The sequence below is a fragment of the Bactrocera oleae genome, chromosome 4 (genome assembly GCF_042242935.1).
Source record: "Bactrocera oleae isolate idBacOlea1 chromosome 4, idBacOlea1, whole genome shotgun sequence".
In the NCBI taxonomy this organism is placed as follows: Eukaryota; Metazoa; Arthropoda; class Insecta; order Diptera; family Tephritidae; genus Bactrocera; species Bactrocera oleae.
The window spans coordinates 57,080,590-57,098,958 of record NC_091538.1 but is presented as its reverse complement, the minus strand read 5'-3'; the positions used below and the strand labels follow the sequence as shown (position 1 = coordinate 57,098,958).

The 18,369-nt window shown below is 33.9% G+C and overlaps 2 protein-coding genes across 8 annotated transcripts in view; both read right to left on the bottom strand.

The window, feature by feature from the left end:
• Nucleotides 1-1,084: 1,084 nt before the first annotated feature.
• Nucleotides 1,085-13,409, bottom strand: Sod3 (Superoxide dismutase 3). Of its 2 annotated transcripts, none has more exons than XM_036363501.2 (5): nt 13,220-13,409; nt 6,129-6,205; nt 5,817-6,026; nt 4,585-4,835; nt 1,085-1,447 (listed from the first exon to the last, which is right to left on the bottom strand). In XM_036363501.2, the coding sequence occupies exons 2-5, from the start codon at nt 6,189-6,191 to the stop codon at nt 1,348-1,350; spliced, it is 624 nt and encodes a 207-aa protein (XP_036219394.2). In that variant the 5' UTR covers nt 6,192-6,205; nt 13,220-13,409; the 3' UTR covers nt 1,085-1,347. The 2 variants fall into 2 exon arrangements, with proteins under 2 accessions (XP_036219394.2, XP_036219395.2); XM_036363502.2 differs by lacking the exon at nt 13,220-13,409 and adding an exon at nt 13,177-13,199.
• Nucleotides 13,410-16,522: 3,113 nt separating this feature from the next.
• Nucleotides 16,523-18,369, bottom strand: part of sprt (PDZ domain-containing protein sprite) — a 57,459-nt gene continuing 55,612 nt past the window's right edge. For all 6 annotated transcript variants that reach the window (XM_036363474.2, XM_036363476.2, XM_036363473.2 and 3 more), the window contains 2 exons: nt 17,416-18,336; nt 16,523-17,311 (listed from right to left, as the gene is read on the bottom strand). In XM_036363474.2, coding sequence (XP_036219367.2) covers nt 16,945-17,311; nt 17,416-18,336 — 1,288 coding nt within the window. In that variant the 3' untranslated portion in view covers nt 16,523-16,944. The remainder of the gene's footprint in view (nt 17,312-17,415; nt 18,337-18,369) is intronic.

The window sequence follows — 18,369 nt, the reverse complement described above, 5'->3', positions numbered from 1 at the left end:
CTACATACAAGTATGTAGGTACATTTAAGTGTCCAACCACTAAACCTCCGCTACACTGCCGACATTGTGGTCAATAGCCTAACATATAATGAGGGCAAAAATTAATGTGTTTCGGTAAAATTTTGGTGGGAAAACCCCACAAGTAACTATGTGTAAAAAAAGAAAGGATAGGCAGTATTGAAAATACCAAAAAAATAATAGGCAATTATTTACCTTAGGTTGACATAGATGGTAATCGCATTCCGTCTTGGTTGAATATGCGCCAGTGCAATACAATTATTTACCATGTAAATTATGTAGTGCACAATGAGGCCAGTTGGAAAGGTTACTTCGTAAAAAATTGTGCTTTTTGAATTTATTTGGAATAAAATAAAATGGAATGAGAGTTTTTCCAGTTCTTTCGAACTAGAACACATTTATTTTAAGATTATGACGTTTGCTGAGAATGTAGGCATTTACTTACTTATATTATTTTTAGGCGCATAATCGATTACTTCGAATTGGTAATATTCACAAGTTTGCTTGTGGGGATAATTATTTAGTAGAATATGCGATCTGGATACAGGTGTATACTTTACAAATAGCTTGTACCCTATAGACAGTGCTTCATTCGCGAATATGAAGTACTAGTTCAGTCTCTGAAGCTTATGTTATGAACACCATTATCGTTAGATCTATTAAAGCAGTTTTATCTTCTGTTTCAAAACCGGATATCTTGTCGCTAAATATCTTTGCTGTTAACATTCTCTCGAGACCTAAGAACAGAAAAAAGTCGGTGAGTAATAGATCCGCAGTTCATACAGTGTTGCTATAGCTTTCGTTTTGAGTTCGAAATGGGGATCTTTTTCTGCGAGTTTGTCTTTAAAACCTACCTGTAATGTTTTGTAATGATCTCAGTTTTTAGTTTTCATCTTTTCAAGATATTCGTTGAAAATTATTTCTTAAACATCAAAAAATATAGACACTATAACTTTTCCAGCTGACTGTACCTCTCTGAAGCTTTGAATTCGGTTTATCACACGGGGCCCACTCCGCCAACGAATTTCGAAAAGCCCATGCAATTATTATTTTTTGTTCAGTAAAATTAGATTTATTTATGCCAAATGGCGAAATTTATTTTCCTATGCATACATATATGGTATATTAGTAAGCTTACTCATAATTATTGTTAAAAATAATTTCCTAATTTTATTTTTCTTAATATTTTGACATAAGTTAATTCAATACTTTTGTGTTTCAAAAATTATTTCTGTCGATAACTTCGTGAATGATTACCAAAATTTCGATTCTCAGTCGTAGACAGCCTGCTCTCATTGGCTAAATACTTCGCTTGAGTTGCAATCAGCATTAAGACAGCACACGACTGGTTAATACCGTCAGGACGAAGGCAAATATTGAAACTACTTTTTCTGCAGCGCTCGAACAGGACCATTCATCACCGATGTTGCTAAAAATGTTAGTAATTAAAACTGTGTAAAAATTTGTGCTTTCAAATCACAATTAACTGCATAAAAATATTGTTTATGGTTTTATGAAAATATTCACGAATACATTGTGACGTGATTTACACACATACATACTTGTACATATACCACAAAAAACAAATATGTTTAATAATATTTTATGCGATTAAGTTTTACGAATGTTGCCTTTAAACGTGTACTTTGAATTGTTTGCTTTTTAATAAAAATATGGCAATGCATATGGATATGGTAAGCTCGATGTTAAAATGGGATAGACAACATGATCGTGCGGCTGTTGATGTGGCACATAAAATGTCGGTTCACAACTTATGGCCATTGCTTCTTGTGGTGGTGTATATACTCTGGAAAAATATGTTTCAAACTTTTCAATGAATTTTTGGACATTAGTTTCGACTGATGTAATCATATTGGGTTAGTTGCTTGAAGTGCTCTCCCTGTTTGCTCCAATACGAAAGTACCAGTACTTTTAAGGTTAGAACCGTGTGTGTTTGCTTGTAATCTACCTTTTTGTTTATGTTTAAAATTATAAGAGATTTTAATAATGTAAAGAATATGGTGACTTTACTAAATTTAGAAACAAATTCTATGTTCTATTCAAGTTCTCGATCAGAAAAGATCTTTTGATTCAGTTCATCGAATCATCTTGACAAAAATCTTTAAATACTTTGAACTATTAGGGAATACAGCAAGATTTTTCAGTTGAAAAAACCAAATCAAATATTAAAGCTCCACATTTATAGAAATATTCATTGCTTTTGAAAAACTGCAAATTTCGAAAAAAAGCTTACAGTGATTACTCCAACAATGTTACGATAATGTTTCTAAAATACATTGAATCATATCCTCTATCAAACACCTGTCGTACCTATTATATTAATTCTAGGCAGGAAGTTGAATAGAACAAACGAAGTAGTAAATATGAAAATTTTTGTTCGCCTGTTCAAATGTAACTTACGGCGATATATTTCAAAAAATCAGTTCGGCGAAGAATCATAGATTTCCTAATGGCTTTAGCCTCGAAACAATTCCTTGGGGTTTATAGAAAGATTAAAAATAAAGTTGAGAAATATTACTATCTATTATTCCTTATATGCTCCTGTTTCTTAAAAGCTATTCTTTAAATGGAAAAACTCATGTCTCAAAGGTACAAAGGCGATAAGGCGCCTTGTTTTAGTTTAGTCGGTGCATGGGTGCATTTTTTGATTTAAGCATTTCAAGTATTTTCGGTAAATTTAAGCAAATTAAACCTCAAGTTGAGAACCAATATTTTTCAGATCTCCAAAGTTGTTCCCGGGGTGAATCATAGCGTTCTCAACAAATAAAACAATTCCATAACATAACATGAGGGGCACCGCTAGTGTGAAAAATTGACAGTTTCGATAGTTTATACCTTTAAAAATAATTTAATAATAACAAATAGTTTTAGAGTTAAAGCCATTTAAAGGATAGCCGCCCAGTTCAATCAGCTCCATTAGTTTTTGTCTTTGAACGGGTTTTCTCAAAACAACGTTTTTCGAATTTGCTGAAGTTATGATTTGAAGACAAATGATCCGATCATAATATTTTTTTTCTACTTGTTCTGTATGTATTCTACATACCAAAAACGATCAAAATTCGGGGTTACATTTAATTTTTTTTTTTAAACTCCGCCATTCCGTCAACATTTGTTTTTGTTTTTTGATTGGGGTTGATTTGTACGGAGCATATGTTCTAGTTTAAGAAGAATTTTTTATTTTTAGGTTTCATCGACTAAGAAAACCGACATCACTGCAGCGGTGGCGGACCTTTGTTTTAGCATCGTCGGAGATCGCGTATAACTCAAAATTTATTTAAGATTTTTTTTTTCAAAAATTTTACTGTGAATTCTTATAACATGAAAGTGATCAAGATGAAGAAACAAATTGTCTTCCAAAGTTTTGTCTACCGCTCAGTACATAGATAGAAAGAAATAATATATAAACTGAGATAATATCAGGAGTTTGGTATTGCTATTATGTGAGATCGCTGCATTGCCACGCCCACAAATCGGTATTATTCGACAAAATATAAAGTACAATGATTCAGTCACAAAACTAAACTGTCAAAATTAAATCTGGCAAAGAGGTCACAGTGAGAAAGAGTATGAGTGGTTTGAAAAGTTTTATAACGGGGCGTGAGCCTAACTTGTAATACTCTTAATGTACATATCACGTAAACTACAAAATCTATGCCACCCAAACTCGGTTAGAACATTTTGTTTAACTATTTTTTATTAGAGTGTGAAAAAGGAGTGATAACCACGCTTACTTCCAACATTACTGTTATGTTCGAAACCATTGAAGTGGGTTAACTGTCTACTGTCTCAAGTTAGAATATACTGTCATTGTTTTTTAAAGTGTATTTATAGAAAATTTCTGATTATTTGTTTCATACTTGTATAAAAATTTACCTTGGATTGTAGTTAAGGATACCAAATATTTTATAAGCACAGACCTAACCTTGCAGGAAGCGGCTGTTAGCGCTTCACTCGCTGTTGTACATTTATATATATATGTGTGTGTGTGTATTTGTGTCAACACTAATTAAAACTAAATATACAACAAAATAAACCAGACTAGTACATACAAGTACACAAGTACAAAATAAACAGCTAATAAAAATAAACACCCAAAATAAATATAAACACGAATGTGTAGGTAAATAAGCAAAGTACAGTTTAATGTTAATTTGGCAGATTCGATTAACCACAAACGATTTTATTCGAGTTATTTTACAACAAAGCGATGACAAAGCCACATAATATTGCAAACTTATTTGTTTATAAACAATATTTAGTGCAAAAAATATGACTATATAACATTTCAATAAAATAGTAAGAAACAGAAAAATAGATGAAAGGAAAATAGAAATATACATGAAGAGTGTAAGAAAATAACAAAAGTACAGTAGAACCAAAGAAAATAGCACCAAATAGAGTACAATATAAATGAAAAAAGTGACTACATTAATTCGATTGACTGTGTGAGAAAACAGTTATAAACAACAGTTACACATGGTGTTAAGCCGTTTGTTGAAGCTTTCTTAGTTTAGGTGTAGGCATGTTTTGAATAGATTTATTTACTTAACACCGATGACACCGCAAGCCAAACGTCCACCGGCATTTCCAGTCTTCTTCGAATCGGGGTGGGTACCCTTGCCCAAATCATCGGTCAATTCGTGCACGACCAAACCGCGTCCCACGATTGTACGTTTGCCAGTTAAACTGATTAAGTGGTCGGTGAATGTTGTATCGACAATGCCATTCGCATCGGCCTCTACATTACCGAGATCGCCAACGTGACGCACTTCATCGCCAGGCGCACCATGATCCATCTGTGGAGAAGACATTTTTTTATTAATTATGCGAATTAGTATGGTTTATTAATTAGATCTGGATATATAAGCAAAGTTTCATAACATTGCACCAAATCGTTGTCAAGTTATAGGTCTCTAAGTGAATCTACCTAATCTAATAGAAACAAGAAAAATCGTTAACAACTGTTGCATCGAAGTTCACAATTAATAAAGGTTTTCATGTAAGAGCTTGATTTTGATCGTCAGTTTGTATAGCAGCTTTGTGCTATAGTGGTTCTATATCGGCGGTTCCGACAAATGAGCAGCTTCTTAGGGATAAAAAAGAACCTGTGTATAATTTTACATCGATATCTCAAAAACTGACATGGCTACATCGATTCAGCTCGTCGCGCTAATTATTTATATATCAGTAAAAATTCATAAAATTCTATTGAGTGACCGTGGTTTCCGCATTTTTTGAATAACTATCTAGGCTTCGGCTCTTTCAGCTGCCGATCGACCATATATTGAAGGAATTACACTACGAACTAGTCCTTCACTGACTAAGCCCCCCTTGCTGGATTTATAAAGGGGTCGCTGGAAAAATATTTCTCTCGAACAAGGAAGTCAAGATGCATTCTGAAGATTTCGAAGCTTTAGGCTATCGTCCCGGTATCGCAATTATTAAAATTATTTTGAAATTTAGAGATAGAAATACTGTTCAAATAGGTAGTCAAAGTACGTACCAGTTATCTAAAAAAACTGAACTATAGCATCTTATGGTTGTAATTGACAATTTCAGGTAATTTCGGCTGTTACGATTATTACTTAAGTAAAATTTATCGTGTACGCAATGGTATTAATGAAGATTTTTTTTTTTAATCTTTCAATGTCTCTTTAAAAAAGAAATTAACCTTGTAACCTTGAATCTAATTTAATTTAGAAAAGCACTTATGTATCAAAACTTTTCTATGATTTTTTAATATAATGCCAAACAGGTAGCATTTGTCAAATAAATACCTTATCGGGATTAAAATGTCCGCCAGTACTGAGACAGCCACCGGTCAAATCGCCCTTCTCGTGCACATGGAAACCGTGCTTACCCGGAGCCAGCCCCTCCAAATAGACCTTTACGTGAACATTTTCGGAGCAGCCATTTTGTATGAAAGTGACATTACCCTTCACCGTGGTACCCGCCAAGTAGGCAATCGCTTCCATTGTGGCACTTTTCTGAGATTGATACACCAATATTAATTATAATGGTACATAAAGCAGACTATATACATATATATAATATGTAAAAATAAACTTTAATCAAAGTACAGGCCTTACCTGAGCCAGGGCGCTGACCGCACACAAGGCCAATGTGACTATTAAGGCATAATGAGAATGCATTTTTTGGCAATTCACTAAGAAGAGGGAGAGTAACAATTGAATATTAGAATATGAATATGAATATGAATGTAAATATATTTTAGTACAATATATTTGTATGTGTTTGTATGTATAAATCACTTAAGTAGAGTAACATGTCTAAATTAAACAATATGTGCAATATTTCAATTACAGTATACATAGGGCTCTTGTCACGCTCCGGGAACGAAAAAGTATTAGAAGTAAATATTATATTGCTATAATTAATTGTATTGAGATAAATTTATAGATATCGTAAGCTACTAGAACCAACTAAACCAAACATCTAGACAATGAAATATAGTTTATATATTACCTTAAATTTCAATGCGTCACCGTTAGATCCGTAATATGTTTTTGTTTGAAACTACAAAGTAATTCCAAAAGATTACTTCGAAATACTCATTTAAAGAAAATGTTATAAAATCATTTTTTGATAACTTTCTTTAAGCATGGCAAAAGCAGCGAAGGTTGTTATCAGAATCCGGGAAGCCGGATATATTAAGGGTCCCAAAGTGGGACATTCAGAAATCTCTCGCAATTCGATTGCATCTATGATAACTTGGAACACTACGCCGCGGAGCCTACTCCTAGCGGCGTCTTCTACGCGCACATACCTCCGAGTGATATGAGGGTGTGGCGGAGTCGCTTGAAAAGAGGGGCAGTGAGCCTTTTCACGGATGGATCGAAGCTCATGGGGAAGGTTGGAGGGGGAGTCTTCTGTTGGGAGCTCTCAACCAACTCTTGTTTCAGACTGCCAGACCACTGTAGAGTCTTTCAAGTAGAAGTAGCAGCTATTAAGGTAGCAGCAGATCTACCAATTGTGGCTTCTTTTTAGGGAGGTATGTTTCCACACCGAGAGCTACTCTACAGGCCTTGAGCTCGCTGACAGAGAGCATGGTGTTCACAGGGCTGCAATGATAGGTGTCCTAACTGGACACTGTTCCATTGGCACTCATGCGGAGAGGCTACTTATTTTAGAGGACGCAACTTGTCAAAGTTGCAGGGAGGAAGATGAGGTGGAAACATCTAAACACTTTCTCCCAGTGGCATTATTTGCGGTCTCTGGAATATTAGTTAAACCTAAGAAAAATTACGTATGGAAATCTAAATACTCATAAATATAACATTACATTAAAAAGCGGTGAAATTAATACATTTTTCCATGTAAGGAAAGAATATTATACTTTTCACCTGCAATAATAATGCATATTTAAAGTCGCTCTTACAATATATAGTTGCGTTGTGATTTATTACTTGGCGACAAAAGCGAATGTCAACAACTTTCCTCAACACCAGCTGTTTTCACTAAACCGCACTTGTGCATATATCATATATTTATTTCGGGAAGCGAATACAAAAATGCAGTTTCACAAAGCAACATTTATCATAATCCACTAATAAAAAATACCTTGCTAAAAAATCAACACACGCCGACACACTGGCCCCGCCACTTGTGATTTACACTGCCCCTCATGTTTTATTCTGCCTGTCAGCATAACCTTAATTTTTAAATCTTTTTGTGGGTCAGTGAGCATAAAGTGAGATTCGCCCAATAGAACGAAATTATATCAAAGGTGAATTCACTTTTCATGCAAAACTCAGACATACCATATGTACCTATTTACTGGTATTTTTGTATATTTAGGCATATGTTTGTATGGCATTTTAGTGCTGAAGCACTAGTTCTCTGTAATTTTGATACAAATGTAGAAACTTACAGGGTTACGTCCACTTCAATTGCTGCCTTTCCAATTGTGCTGATTTTTTGCATATCATTTTCGTAGGCTAGTATATATTATATGGGTATACATACACACATATGTACATACATGCTAAGCAATAACGTTCAAGTATTGCACGCGCATTTATGGAAGTGTGTTTCCGTATCCCTGAGATATTTCACTTTCCAATTTAATGATCCATAAATATTTGTTGAAATAGACCTACTATTCCGCATCATATTCAACTTTAATAACGACCTTGTTTAGCACATACTTGTATAAATTGAATGCATACGAGGTTGGTCGAAATATCTTCAGATTTTTGTACAAATTTGTTATATAATATTTTTGAGATTAAATAATGTAAGAATTGCAGTGAATATTTTTAACACTTTCAGACACAAAGTTACAAAAATTCAGTACTAAAACTCTCTGTTTTTTTTAAGAGATGCCACTTGAAAGTTCATAGCGCCTATATTTTAATGCCATATATTGTACAAATAACAAATAATCTATCTAAAAGTTACACAGTGAGACTTAACTTAACTAAGAACCATTTAGGCAGAAAAGAACATGCATAGCATATAATGCAGATAGTATGTCTGGTGGAATGAAAAGTTCCGATCGTAACTATGAGAGCGATGCTAATGGATATATCTATATATTTTATAGTTAGGTCTAACTTTCATAAAACATGTTTATACATTGCAAAGCTGTCAGATCGCTTGTGACAAATAGAATTTTTGGTGACGATACTTTTCACATCACGTATCGACGATACCCTGACTCTGAAACACGTCCCATGCTTCTGCCCAGCATAGCTAATCTAGAACTCGCCTTAGATATCTAGGTGCTTCGCAGTTCAAGGAACTAGATGAAATAGCAAAATTAGATGTCAAGTCGCTCTTAAAGTTCGCAAAAAGCGTTGCGGTCCTGTATGACGAATACTTCACATCAATTATATTCTTCAGTTTTGGTCTCAACGAGTCTTTCAGGTTTTGAGACCTCAAGAGAATAAGCGTTGGACAGCAAACTGGCGGCATTAAAAAAGTAAACTTTGAGGTCTATTCTGAAACAACAAGTGAATCTTACCAGAAAATAGTATCAAGAAGTTGAAAGGTCGCTATAATAATTGAAAAAGATAAAAATCTAAAATTCGGCTGCATCGAGGTTATAATACACTTCACAGGAGCATTTCTTATAGCATAAAAGGGTAAAAAATACCTTAATCTTGATGTTGATAGGTTTGTTTGTATCGCAGCTATATGCTATTGTAGTCCAAACTGCACATAGTTCGAATATTGTATCGCTGTTTTTGAGAATAATTCATAGCAAATTTCGGGAAGATATATTTTTAAATAAAAGAGCCTTTCATACAAGAACTTATTTTTGGTCGTTCAGCTTGTATGACAGCTATATGCTAAAGTGGGGTATAATAAAATAAAATATTGCCGAAAAATATGTTTTTTAATTAATGATCTTAATGGGTGATAAATAAATTTTAATTAATTTTTAGAAAGAATTAAGAGAAATATAAGATTTGCAGTGCAACACGCATTCAAATAATTTCGTACTACTCTTTCAGGGTCTAAAATTTCTCATCGAAATCCGAAAGTAATAAATACAAGCAATAAAATTTAATAAATGAATGATTTTTGAGAACAAAGCGAATTTTTTAGTGTTTAGTATTGTATTATTATGGTTGAGAGAAAACTTTTGTATAGGAATACTGAACCTAAAGGCGAAGAAGAGTAAGACATTTTTTCTAATTACAAAACTTATTAGTTGACCCTCGTAACGCCATCAAATTTGCTAAGTCATTAAAAAATATTTTAGTGCTATTTTTCGTTTAAAATAAAAGAGCACGCTTATAATATTTAAACCTAATGAATGAATTGCTATGCTGCATAGTGTTTGGCCACTTAATCTCAGATACTAAGTTAATTTTAGTACTCTCGTATGAAAGTTTTTAATTTTTCATTCAAAACATCTGTTACCAGTAAATATACATACATATATACATATGTCTTTTAAGTGGGTACTTCTAGAGTTTATAATCATAATATGTGGTAATCACTGATAAGATTAACTATTTTAATAGCTTTTTGATAGGAGACAGCTTTAAAGCCATTAAATATATATAATAACAGCAAAAATAGTAGGTACGCAAATTCAGTGCAAATAATACATATATATTATTTTCAATAGGTATATGAGATTTCAAGTGCTAATTTAGACTCACTCACGTATTGCTTATCAAGCCGCAATTGGCATTTTTTTCTTAAATCCATTTTTGCTTATTATTCACATACTTAAATAATTTAAAATGTGTATATATTTTATTCACACGCTTTAATTGTTTTGTTTAATTTTAGGTATTTTATAAAACAAAATGCATAATAGTTAGTTGCTTCGCTATAGTAGAGAATTTTTGCAAGTAGTCGTAGTTCTACAATAAAACACAACCTTCAATAATATATCTGTGATACAACAAAATTAGCACATAATCAGTAATTAAAATAACTTCAGGGTAGAATTTGTGCATTTTTTTTTGCATTTTGTGAAAGTAAATTTCAATTTCGCTCTAAATAATATACATAAAATAAATATAATATAGATTTAATTACCAACAGTATGACAATTCTCACACTGTACTATAGCTTTGGCGATTACAGTGTAACGGTGTTATTCTCAAATACCAAAAAATATACATAAATATTGATATAAAATCGTCTGATTACTAGTTAATTTTGAAAAAAAAGTTGCATTTAGCAATATTTCTAATGATTTTTTTCTGAGGGCACTTCATATAATAAAGTATAGCATGAATTTTCTTATTTTATTTGAGGCAGTACATTTAATTACAGTGAGAATAAAGATAATTAGGAAAAGGACCCGAAATAAGTTTTTTTTTCGAAGTCATAAAAGTGCAGATTTGTTATATTTATCGATATAAGAGTACTTTCGCTCTTTGGAAACGTCCATCTCGTGTTTTAAAAATTTGCTTAGTGTAATTGTATGCATATTGCTATTATTTACGTTAGGTATTTTATTATCAAATCAAATATAAAATATTAACAATAAAACAAAACCTCCTAGAACCATCCTGCATATATTGAACAAAAGTTGTTGGGTCTATAACGATATGCCTGCGGTTTGCCAAGAGATGACTTGATTAGCAATCCATTGTTCTGATATTCCGAACATGCTATTGTCCTTGTGCGCCCTTTAAAGTAATGAATGGTAATTCACTTGAAGCGTAAACAACAATAATTTTCTTTTCACTCTCAAATATGTGGAACTTTGTGACTGAAAAAGTGTTTTTACGGTAAGTTTTTCTTCATTATTTTAATATATAGAAAACCTCAGCCAAAAGTCAGCGAACGTGTCTAAAAGTGGTTTTCACACTTTGAAAATGGTTGTTTTGGTTTGAAAGATACAGAACGGTCAACTTCTAAAATCGTTGAAACCATTAACGGGGAACACTACCGACAGCTACTTATTAAATTGAAGCGAACGATTGCTGAAAAATGCTCGGAATTTGCGATTAGGCACGATTAGTTTTCATCATGACTACACCGGTTAAGAACTATTTGAAAAACATCGACTGAGAAATTTTGCCTCACCCACTTTATAGCTCTTTCTGGCTACCATTTACTCCGGCCGATGCACAATGCCCTCAATAGAATACGATTCACATCAGAACAGGATATCAAAAATTGGCTTGATTCATTCTTGTTTGAAGATGTTGGAAAACTTTGTAGAGACCGTAAAAACATATGCGATATAAGCTTAAGATCGTAGAAAATATCTCCCATGCTACTCGTTTATCAATCTCACTCTACAGTAATATCGAGAATTAAGCGAATTTTGTTGATAATGCGTTAAGAGATCTCAATACATCATACCGATATGCCAAGAATGATAAACATAGAGAATACGACAGTTTTCCGCCTTTACTTAATACAGTGTGTTTGACGCATAGTTCCTTGTACTGTGACATTATAAACGAATGAAAATGTTTTGGTTTCGAATTACTATGAAAGTGGTCGGTTGAAACTTTGGATCGCCTGCTTTAGTACATTGTGCTTGTTCCCGATCTCCAGGAGGTACGTTATTGGTCGATTGAGAGCGTTAAAGGAAATTAAGGCAATTCTATAACAATTTTGTCTTGGTAGGACCTAACTCAAAAGGAGTTTGTTTTGAGTATGGTAAAAAATATTTGTCATTAAGAATCACTAATATTTATTTATATCGATTATTTTATTTTAATACAAAAAAAATTCGAAATCACTATATGCCCTATATCTCTATGAGATAAATTTTAGAGAGAGTTTAAATATTCTCTCAGGGAAGATACTGTGAAACACGATCAAGGTAACATTGAAGTTGATTATCGGCTAAATTATTATTAATATTTCGAAAATATTGTTTATAATATGGATCAAGACATTGCATGTATAACAGTTTTTCTATCAATGAGTGAAAGCTTTATGCTTTGATAATAATTTCACGATTGCGCGGTTCAAATCTTTTAATTTTATCAAAATTTTCGTTCGTTCAGTTTGTATGATAGCTATATCGGCCTTTCCGACAAATGCGCAGCTTCTTGGTGAGAAAAGGTCAGGTGCTAAATTTCAGATCGATATTTCAAAAACTGAGGGCCTAGATCGTAAAAATACAGACGTACAGATGGACAAGGCTAAATCGACTAAGCTCGTTATATTAACCATTTATATACATATGTATGTACTTTATAGAGTCTCTGACGTTTGCTTTTGGGTTTTACAAATTTCGTGGCAAACTTTATATATGGTACCTTGTTCAGGGTATAATTCGTCTCAAGATAGAAATATCAACATTTGATAAATGTTGGTGACACTTAAGCGCAACCAGTTTTCGAAGACTTTTTAGCCAGCGCCTTAAATATTTGCTCAGAAGAATTCACTAGATGTTTTCGATAATAAACACAAACAAACGCAATAAGACGGTAACGATATACAATATACCATATATGTATACATATGTACGTATATACACATTATTTCGCGTGCAGGCCAGAAGTCAATGCCGAGTTTTAAGGCACAAAATTGTGGCTTAACCACTTGACTTCAAAGCACTTCGGTACAGTTACCAAGTAAAACGTTTAAAATGAAAAAGTAAGTATTTTTTCAAACCTTATTGAAGTCGCAATTGTTATTTGTTATAAATATTTATGTATATTTTTTTATAATATTTAGTACCTGATTTCTTTATTCAACTACACTTGTTAGAATTTCGCCTCACCTTAAACTCTTGCTGTTTAACTTTTATTTTTATATAGAAATGTGTGTATGTTTATTAAGCAGCGTAGGTGTTGTTGTCTGCAGGTAATTATTGCAATTTTATTTACTTAACGTCTGCGCGCCAACTACATCGACGATGCACAATACAAAACTGAACTAAACGCCTGTTGAACACAAACTGTTTATAAACTGTATTTACTCACATCTGCGGTGATCAGGTGTAGCCGCCCACCGCGCCATTTACCGCTTAAATCTGTAACCTGTCTCTGCGTTGTAACGTGAGAATCAATCCATTTGCTCGCATTCTAAGTTATACCAACTTTTGAGCAGTTGGGTAAGCAAATAACTCGTCGTCGTGCTGTTGTGTTCTCTTGCATTCGGCACTTGCAATAAAAACGAATAATTTTTTTTTTATTATAAAACAAATAAATTAGCGGAATCGATATGTAGTGGATAGCGGTATAGGTGACTGAGATTATATTGCTTGCTGTGAGTGGCGTTGAGTTGCGTTGAGAATTGTAAGAGTGCTGAGAGAGTAGAGTTTTAAAGAGCGTACTCTGTTTAACTGTTGATCGTGATTTGTAATAATGCAATTAATACATACATATTCGCAACCTGTATTTACATAAATAATAAAGTAAAACGAATAAGGTGGACTTAACTTCATTCGGAAATGAAAATTAAATACGCTCTCAAGGAGTAAGGGTTAAAGGAGTATGCACGAATTTTAAATTTCATCACAAATTTATAATTTCCGTAAACAGTTTTCGTTGTTAGATGAGAAAAAAGATCAAAATCTGGGTATATGTCAAATTTCCTTATGCCTAGTAAGTTTCATTATGATACTTTATATTATATATTAACCGAAATATCTACTTTAAGTTACCACGGATAAGGAAAACGAAAGCGTTGATAACTTTCACTCTAGAACTACGAAGATTTTCCATATACCTATTCAAATAGGTCTCTCTCTCTCTCTCTGAAAATTACAATAGAAGCGTAAGAACAAAATAATCTATAATTTTATTCTATACACAAATTTATAATATATATATCATAAAAGTCATGACATTATCGTAAAATATTAAATGGGAATATAGAAGAAATCATATAAATAAATGATGCAACCGGTCATTTTGACCGGTTCGTAGTTGTAGTGTTAAAAATAATAAAGGTCATATCAAGATATGTGTTTTCTTAACATTAACTGTTCGTAACACCACGGGTGTATAGACAGAGAGACATTTGGAAACCAGTCAACCACCCGAAACATATTATACATAACATTACATAAGTGTGTACATATGTATACCTGGATTATTTTCAGATGTTACCGTTGTGGAAACAAAACCATAAGACTTTTATGAGATATGTTACGGGTGTATAAAAAGTAGCGAATGTGAAATAATCTTTATATAGCCCCGCATGTTTAGTTTATTATCTGAAACTTTTATAGCCATTTTGTATCGAAAGAAGATTAGATTATTTTTGATTATCGAAGGCTTTTAGAAAAGATTATTTCCTAAATGTAAATAGTTAGTTAAAACTTCAATTTTGTCCTTTGTTTTTGGGGCAACATAATAAATTGCTATTTAAACTATCAATATTACTTTAGATCAAGAAGTGTAGGCGAATATCTTTGTTATTTCAGCTATGAGATATGCAGTTCTAATGATTTAATGCAGTTCTGTGTTACTTCTACAACTTCCTTATAAGTATGAGAGATTTATTAAAGCATTTCCGGCCTAATATGCGTAAATATTCAACAAAGCAAATAACATAGTTACATATAAGACTGCTTATGTAATATTTACTAAATACACTCAAGTGCACAAGTTAATGACTACCTAATCGTTCAAGTATGGATGCATATGAGCATGTTTAAACAAATATTTACTTACCTGTGCTTACTAAACGTATGTAGTACATGCCAGCTTGTATACATAAGTATACAGCGTGCTCGGACTAGAATATAGAAATGTAAACATTAAATAACTTAGAAAAACCAACTACCTCTCATATTTAGATATTTATATTTACTTTGAACCTTTACAATTTATTCCGATGAATTTTTGAATACAGTATTCATCAATTGAAAGTTTTTTTCATGGTAAAAAAAAACTTTTTTTTTGGGTTTTTCCATTACAACATCTTTAGTGGTATATCGATCGAGCGTTATGGGCGTATACTTTGCTTTTCGAATAATCTCACCAAACGAAGACAGGAGACTCAAATCTAGCTATCTGGGTGACCAGTCAGTCTATTTGACAACGTACGCGACAGCTTTAAAATATTTCAAACGACAATCGACGATCGGTCGGCAATAGTTTTTGTACCCTGAATGGGGTATATTTAGATTGCTACTAAGCTTGTAACACTTTGAAGGAAACTTCTTATAAAATATCCATATAAATGAGCAGTATAAATGATGATCGATTTAGCCATGCCCATCTGTCTGTATATATGCGAACTAGTCTCTCAATTTTTGAGATATCGATCTGACATTTCACAGACGTTATTTCTTCCCCAATAAGCTGCTCACTTGTCGAAGCCACCAATATCGGCCCACTATAGCATGTAGCTGTCACACATACTGAACGATCAAAATAAAGCTCTTGTATGAAAAACTCTTTTATTTGACGAGTTATTTTTATGAAATTTGGCATAGACTATTGGCAGAGGCAACGCTACAATCTCTGAAAGAAATGGTTCAGATTGAACCACTATAGCTTATAGCTGCTAAGCAAATAGACCAATCAAAATCAAGTTCTTTGGAAACTTTTTAATTTGTGAAGAGTATACTAGCTTCGGTGCAACCGAAGTTAACGTTTTTTCAAGTTTCGTTTTATATGGAAACCTATTTTAAATATTGTTCCGAAACGCGTTTCAAAATTGATTGTAATAGAATATGGGCAACGTTCTCTCCGACAGCTTCAATCGACTGCATTGAGTGACGAAATTCATAGTTAAAATTAAACTATACTTCAATATATACTTATCGACTTGGAATATGACACACCCTGTATTTATGTAAATATGCGGGATTGATAGAAAATAATGAGTGCGTGTTTATGACCAAGTGTAAATTAAATGCCACGGGCGCGTAGCGAAGAACATTGTAAAATGTGCGAAACGTGCAATGCAACGCAAATTTCTTAAAGTATTCCAAATTGCAGCGAAGTTGCTTGCAAAATATATAGATAACATTTTTCCGTTGTTTATACTGCTTTAGGCTTCGTGGGCTTTAAAGTATTACCTGCATAGATAAAAATATTAATAAAATTAATTATTAATAAAATTAGTATTATAATTTTTGTTTGTGATTTTATTGTGTATTTACATTTAAAATTATTTTGTTATTACGAAATTGTGCTAAAAACATTATTTGTACAATTTAATTGAGTTCAAAATACATATTATTGCGAATTAGTTAATAAATATTTGCATATATTATATACTTATATATGATTAAGTAAAGCATTTATAAAATTTAGCATACCCTAACTTCCCTAAGTACTTAATTCTAAACATTGCAATATTTTTAAATATTTGGTAAACAATTTTTTCTTTTAAAAACTAATATAAATCTTGCACGCGTCCGCCTAAAATAATTTCATGATTATTTTTCGATAGCTATTTGGCTTATAAATTAAATAAGCCTCCCCCCTTACCCCCTCACTAGTAATGTGTCTCTTCGTTGCGCTTAAAGAGAACATTCAGCAATTTTCATATGTTCGCACGCGGCCTACCCAACGACGCCGTTTGTAGGGGGCTACAATTCTCAAAGAGTATCGTAGCCTCGCGTTCACCTGGCGACTTATCGTTGATGTGCGCCCGTTTCATGGGACGCTTTCGTTCCGCATCGCAGTTGGGGGACAATTCGACAGTTTGCAGACTTTGCGCGCGTTGCAGCGATAAACGCAACGGTTTCTTCGGTGGTGTGGGTCGAACAGCGCGCACTTCTGAAATAGTATCGCTAATAGGTTTGGACTCGTTATCACTGTCGAAATCCAGCGATTTGACACTGCGCATATCGGCTGGCACATGTGAGTGCGTATTCGCTGTGGCAGAACAATCGCGACGACGTTCCATGCTGTGAGACAGAGAGAGAGAGAGAGAGAGAGAGAAATAAAAAGAGTTTGTTATTATAGAAAATTTAGAAAATATTATTTGGAGAATTTGAAAATCTGAACATACCCATTATAGTGATTCAAATGTTCCACGCTGCGCGCATGCATATTCGCGCGATGCTGTAACGCGCTCGCCTTGCTTGTCGAACGCTCGTAACGCTCACGCTCACGTTCGCGCGCATGTCGCTCCTTCTCACTGCGTCGATAATGGGTGTGTTGCATGTACGCAGAGTCGCTGTTGATCGAGATCTTGGAGGCGGACAAGGATTTCGGTGGCATGCAGGTGTAGGCCGATGGCGCGGATGCACGTGGTGTACGCTCTTGATGTAGATCCAGTTGTGTATTCTCCTTGATCAGTGTTTTAGTGACATGCGCCACAGAGTTACTTTTGCTCAAAGCATTTTGGGTATTATTCTCACCGATCAATTCAATTGGTTTGCCACCAACTAGTGTTGTAATATAGTTGCCACGTTGGAAAATTAACGGTTTATTGTCGGGCGGTGTCGAGGGTGGTGACGATATGCTGATGCTAGTCACATGGCTATTCGTACCGTTATTTATATGCGCCGCCGTCGTTTGGTTTTGTGGTGTTTGTGGCATAGCTTGTGGCTGTTGCGGTTGTGGCTGCTCTTTCGCCGATTGTAATTCACGCACTTGCTCCTCGAGATAGGAGATACGATGCTGTAGGCGCATATTGTTCTGTTTCTCCTGATCTAACTGTTTTTGTGGTATTGGCGCACATTTCTTGCGCAGAACCACAATTTGACATTTCCCTGAATTGCCGATGACTTTCTGCAGTTCTTCCTTGGTGCGACAGGCGATCATCTTGCCATTGACCTCGAGTATGCGATCACCTTTGTAGAGTCCATCACCTTCGAGCGCCCATTCGACATAGAAACCGGGCTGATCGGACTTGGTGTGCGCGGCCCAGCGTCCCGTGGTCGCATGCACAGCGTGTAAGCTTAGCGTGGCGCCGGAATTGAGAATGCTACAGGTAGTTGAAAAATATTAGTAAATTGTT

Excerpts from the sequence above, each read along its gene's own strand:
- Sod3 (XM_036363501.2), bottom strand. The coding sequence starts at position 6,191 with ATGCATTCTCATTATGCCTTAATAGTCACATTGGCCTTGTGTGCGGTC. Across the intron at positions 6,027-6,128 it reads CGGTCAGCGCCCTGGCTCAG|AAAAGTGCCACAATGGAAGC; the intron begins GTAAGGCCTGTA and ends TATCAATCTCAG. Across the intron at positions 1,448-4,584 it reads TGCGGTGTCATCGGTGTTAA|CAACATCGGTGATGAATGGT; the intron begins GTAAATAAATCT and ends TAACATTTTTAG.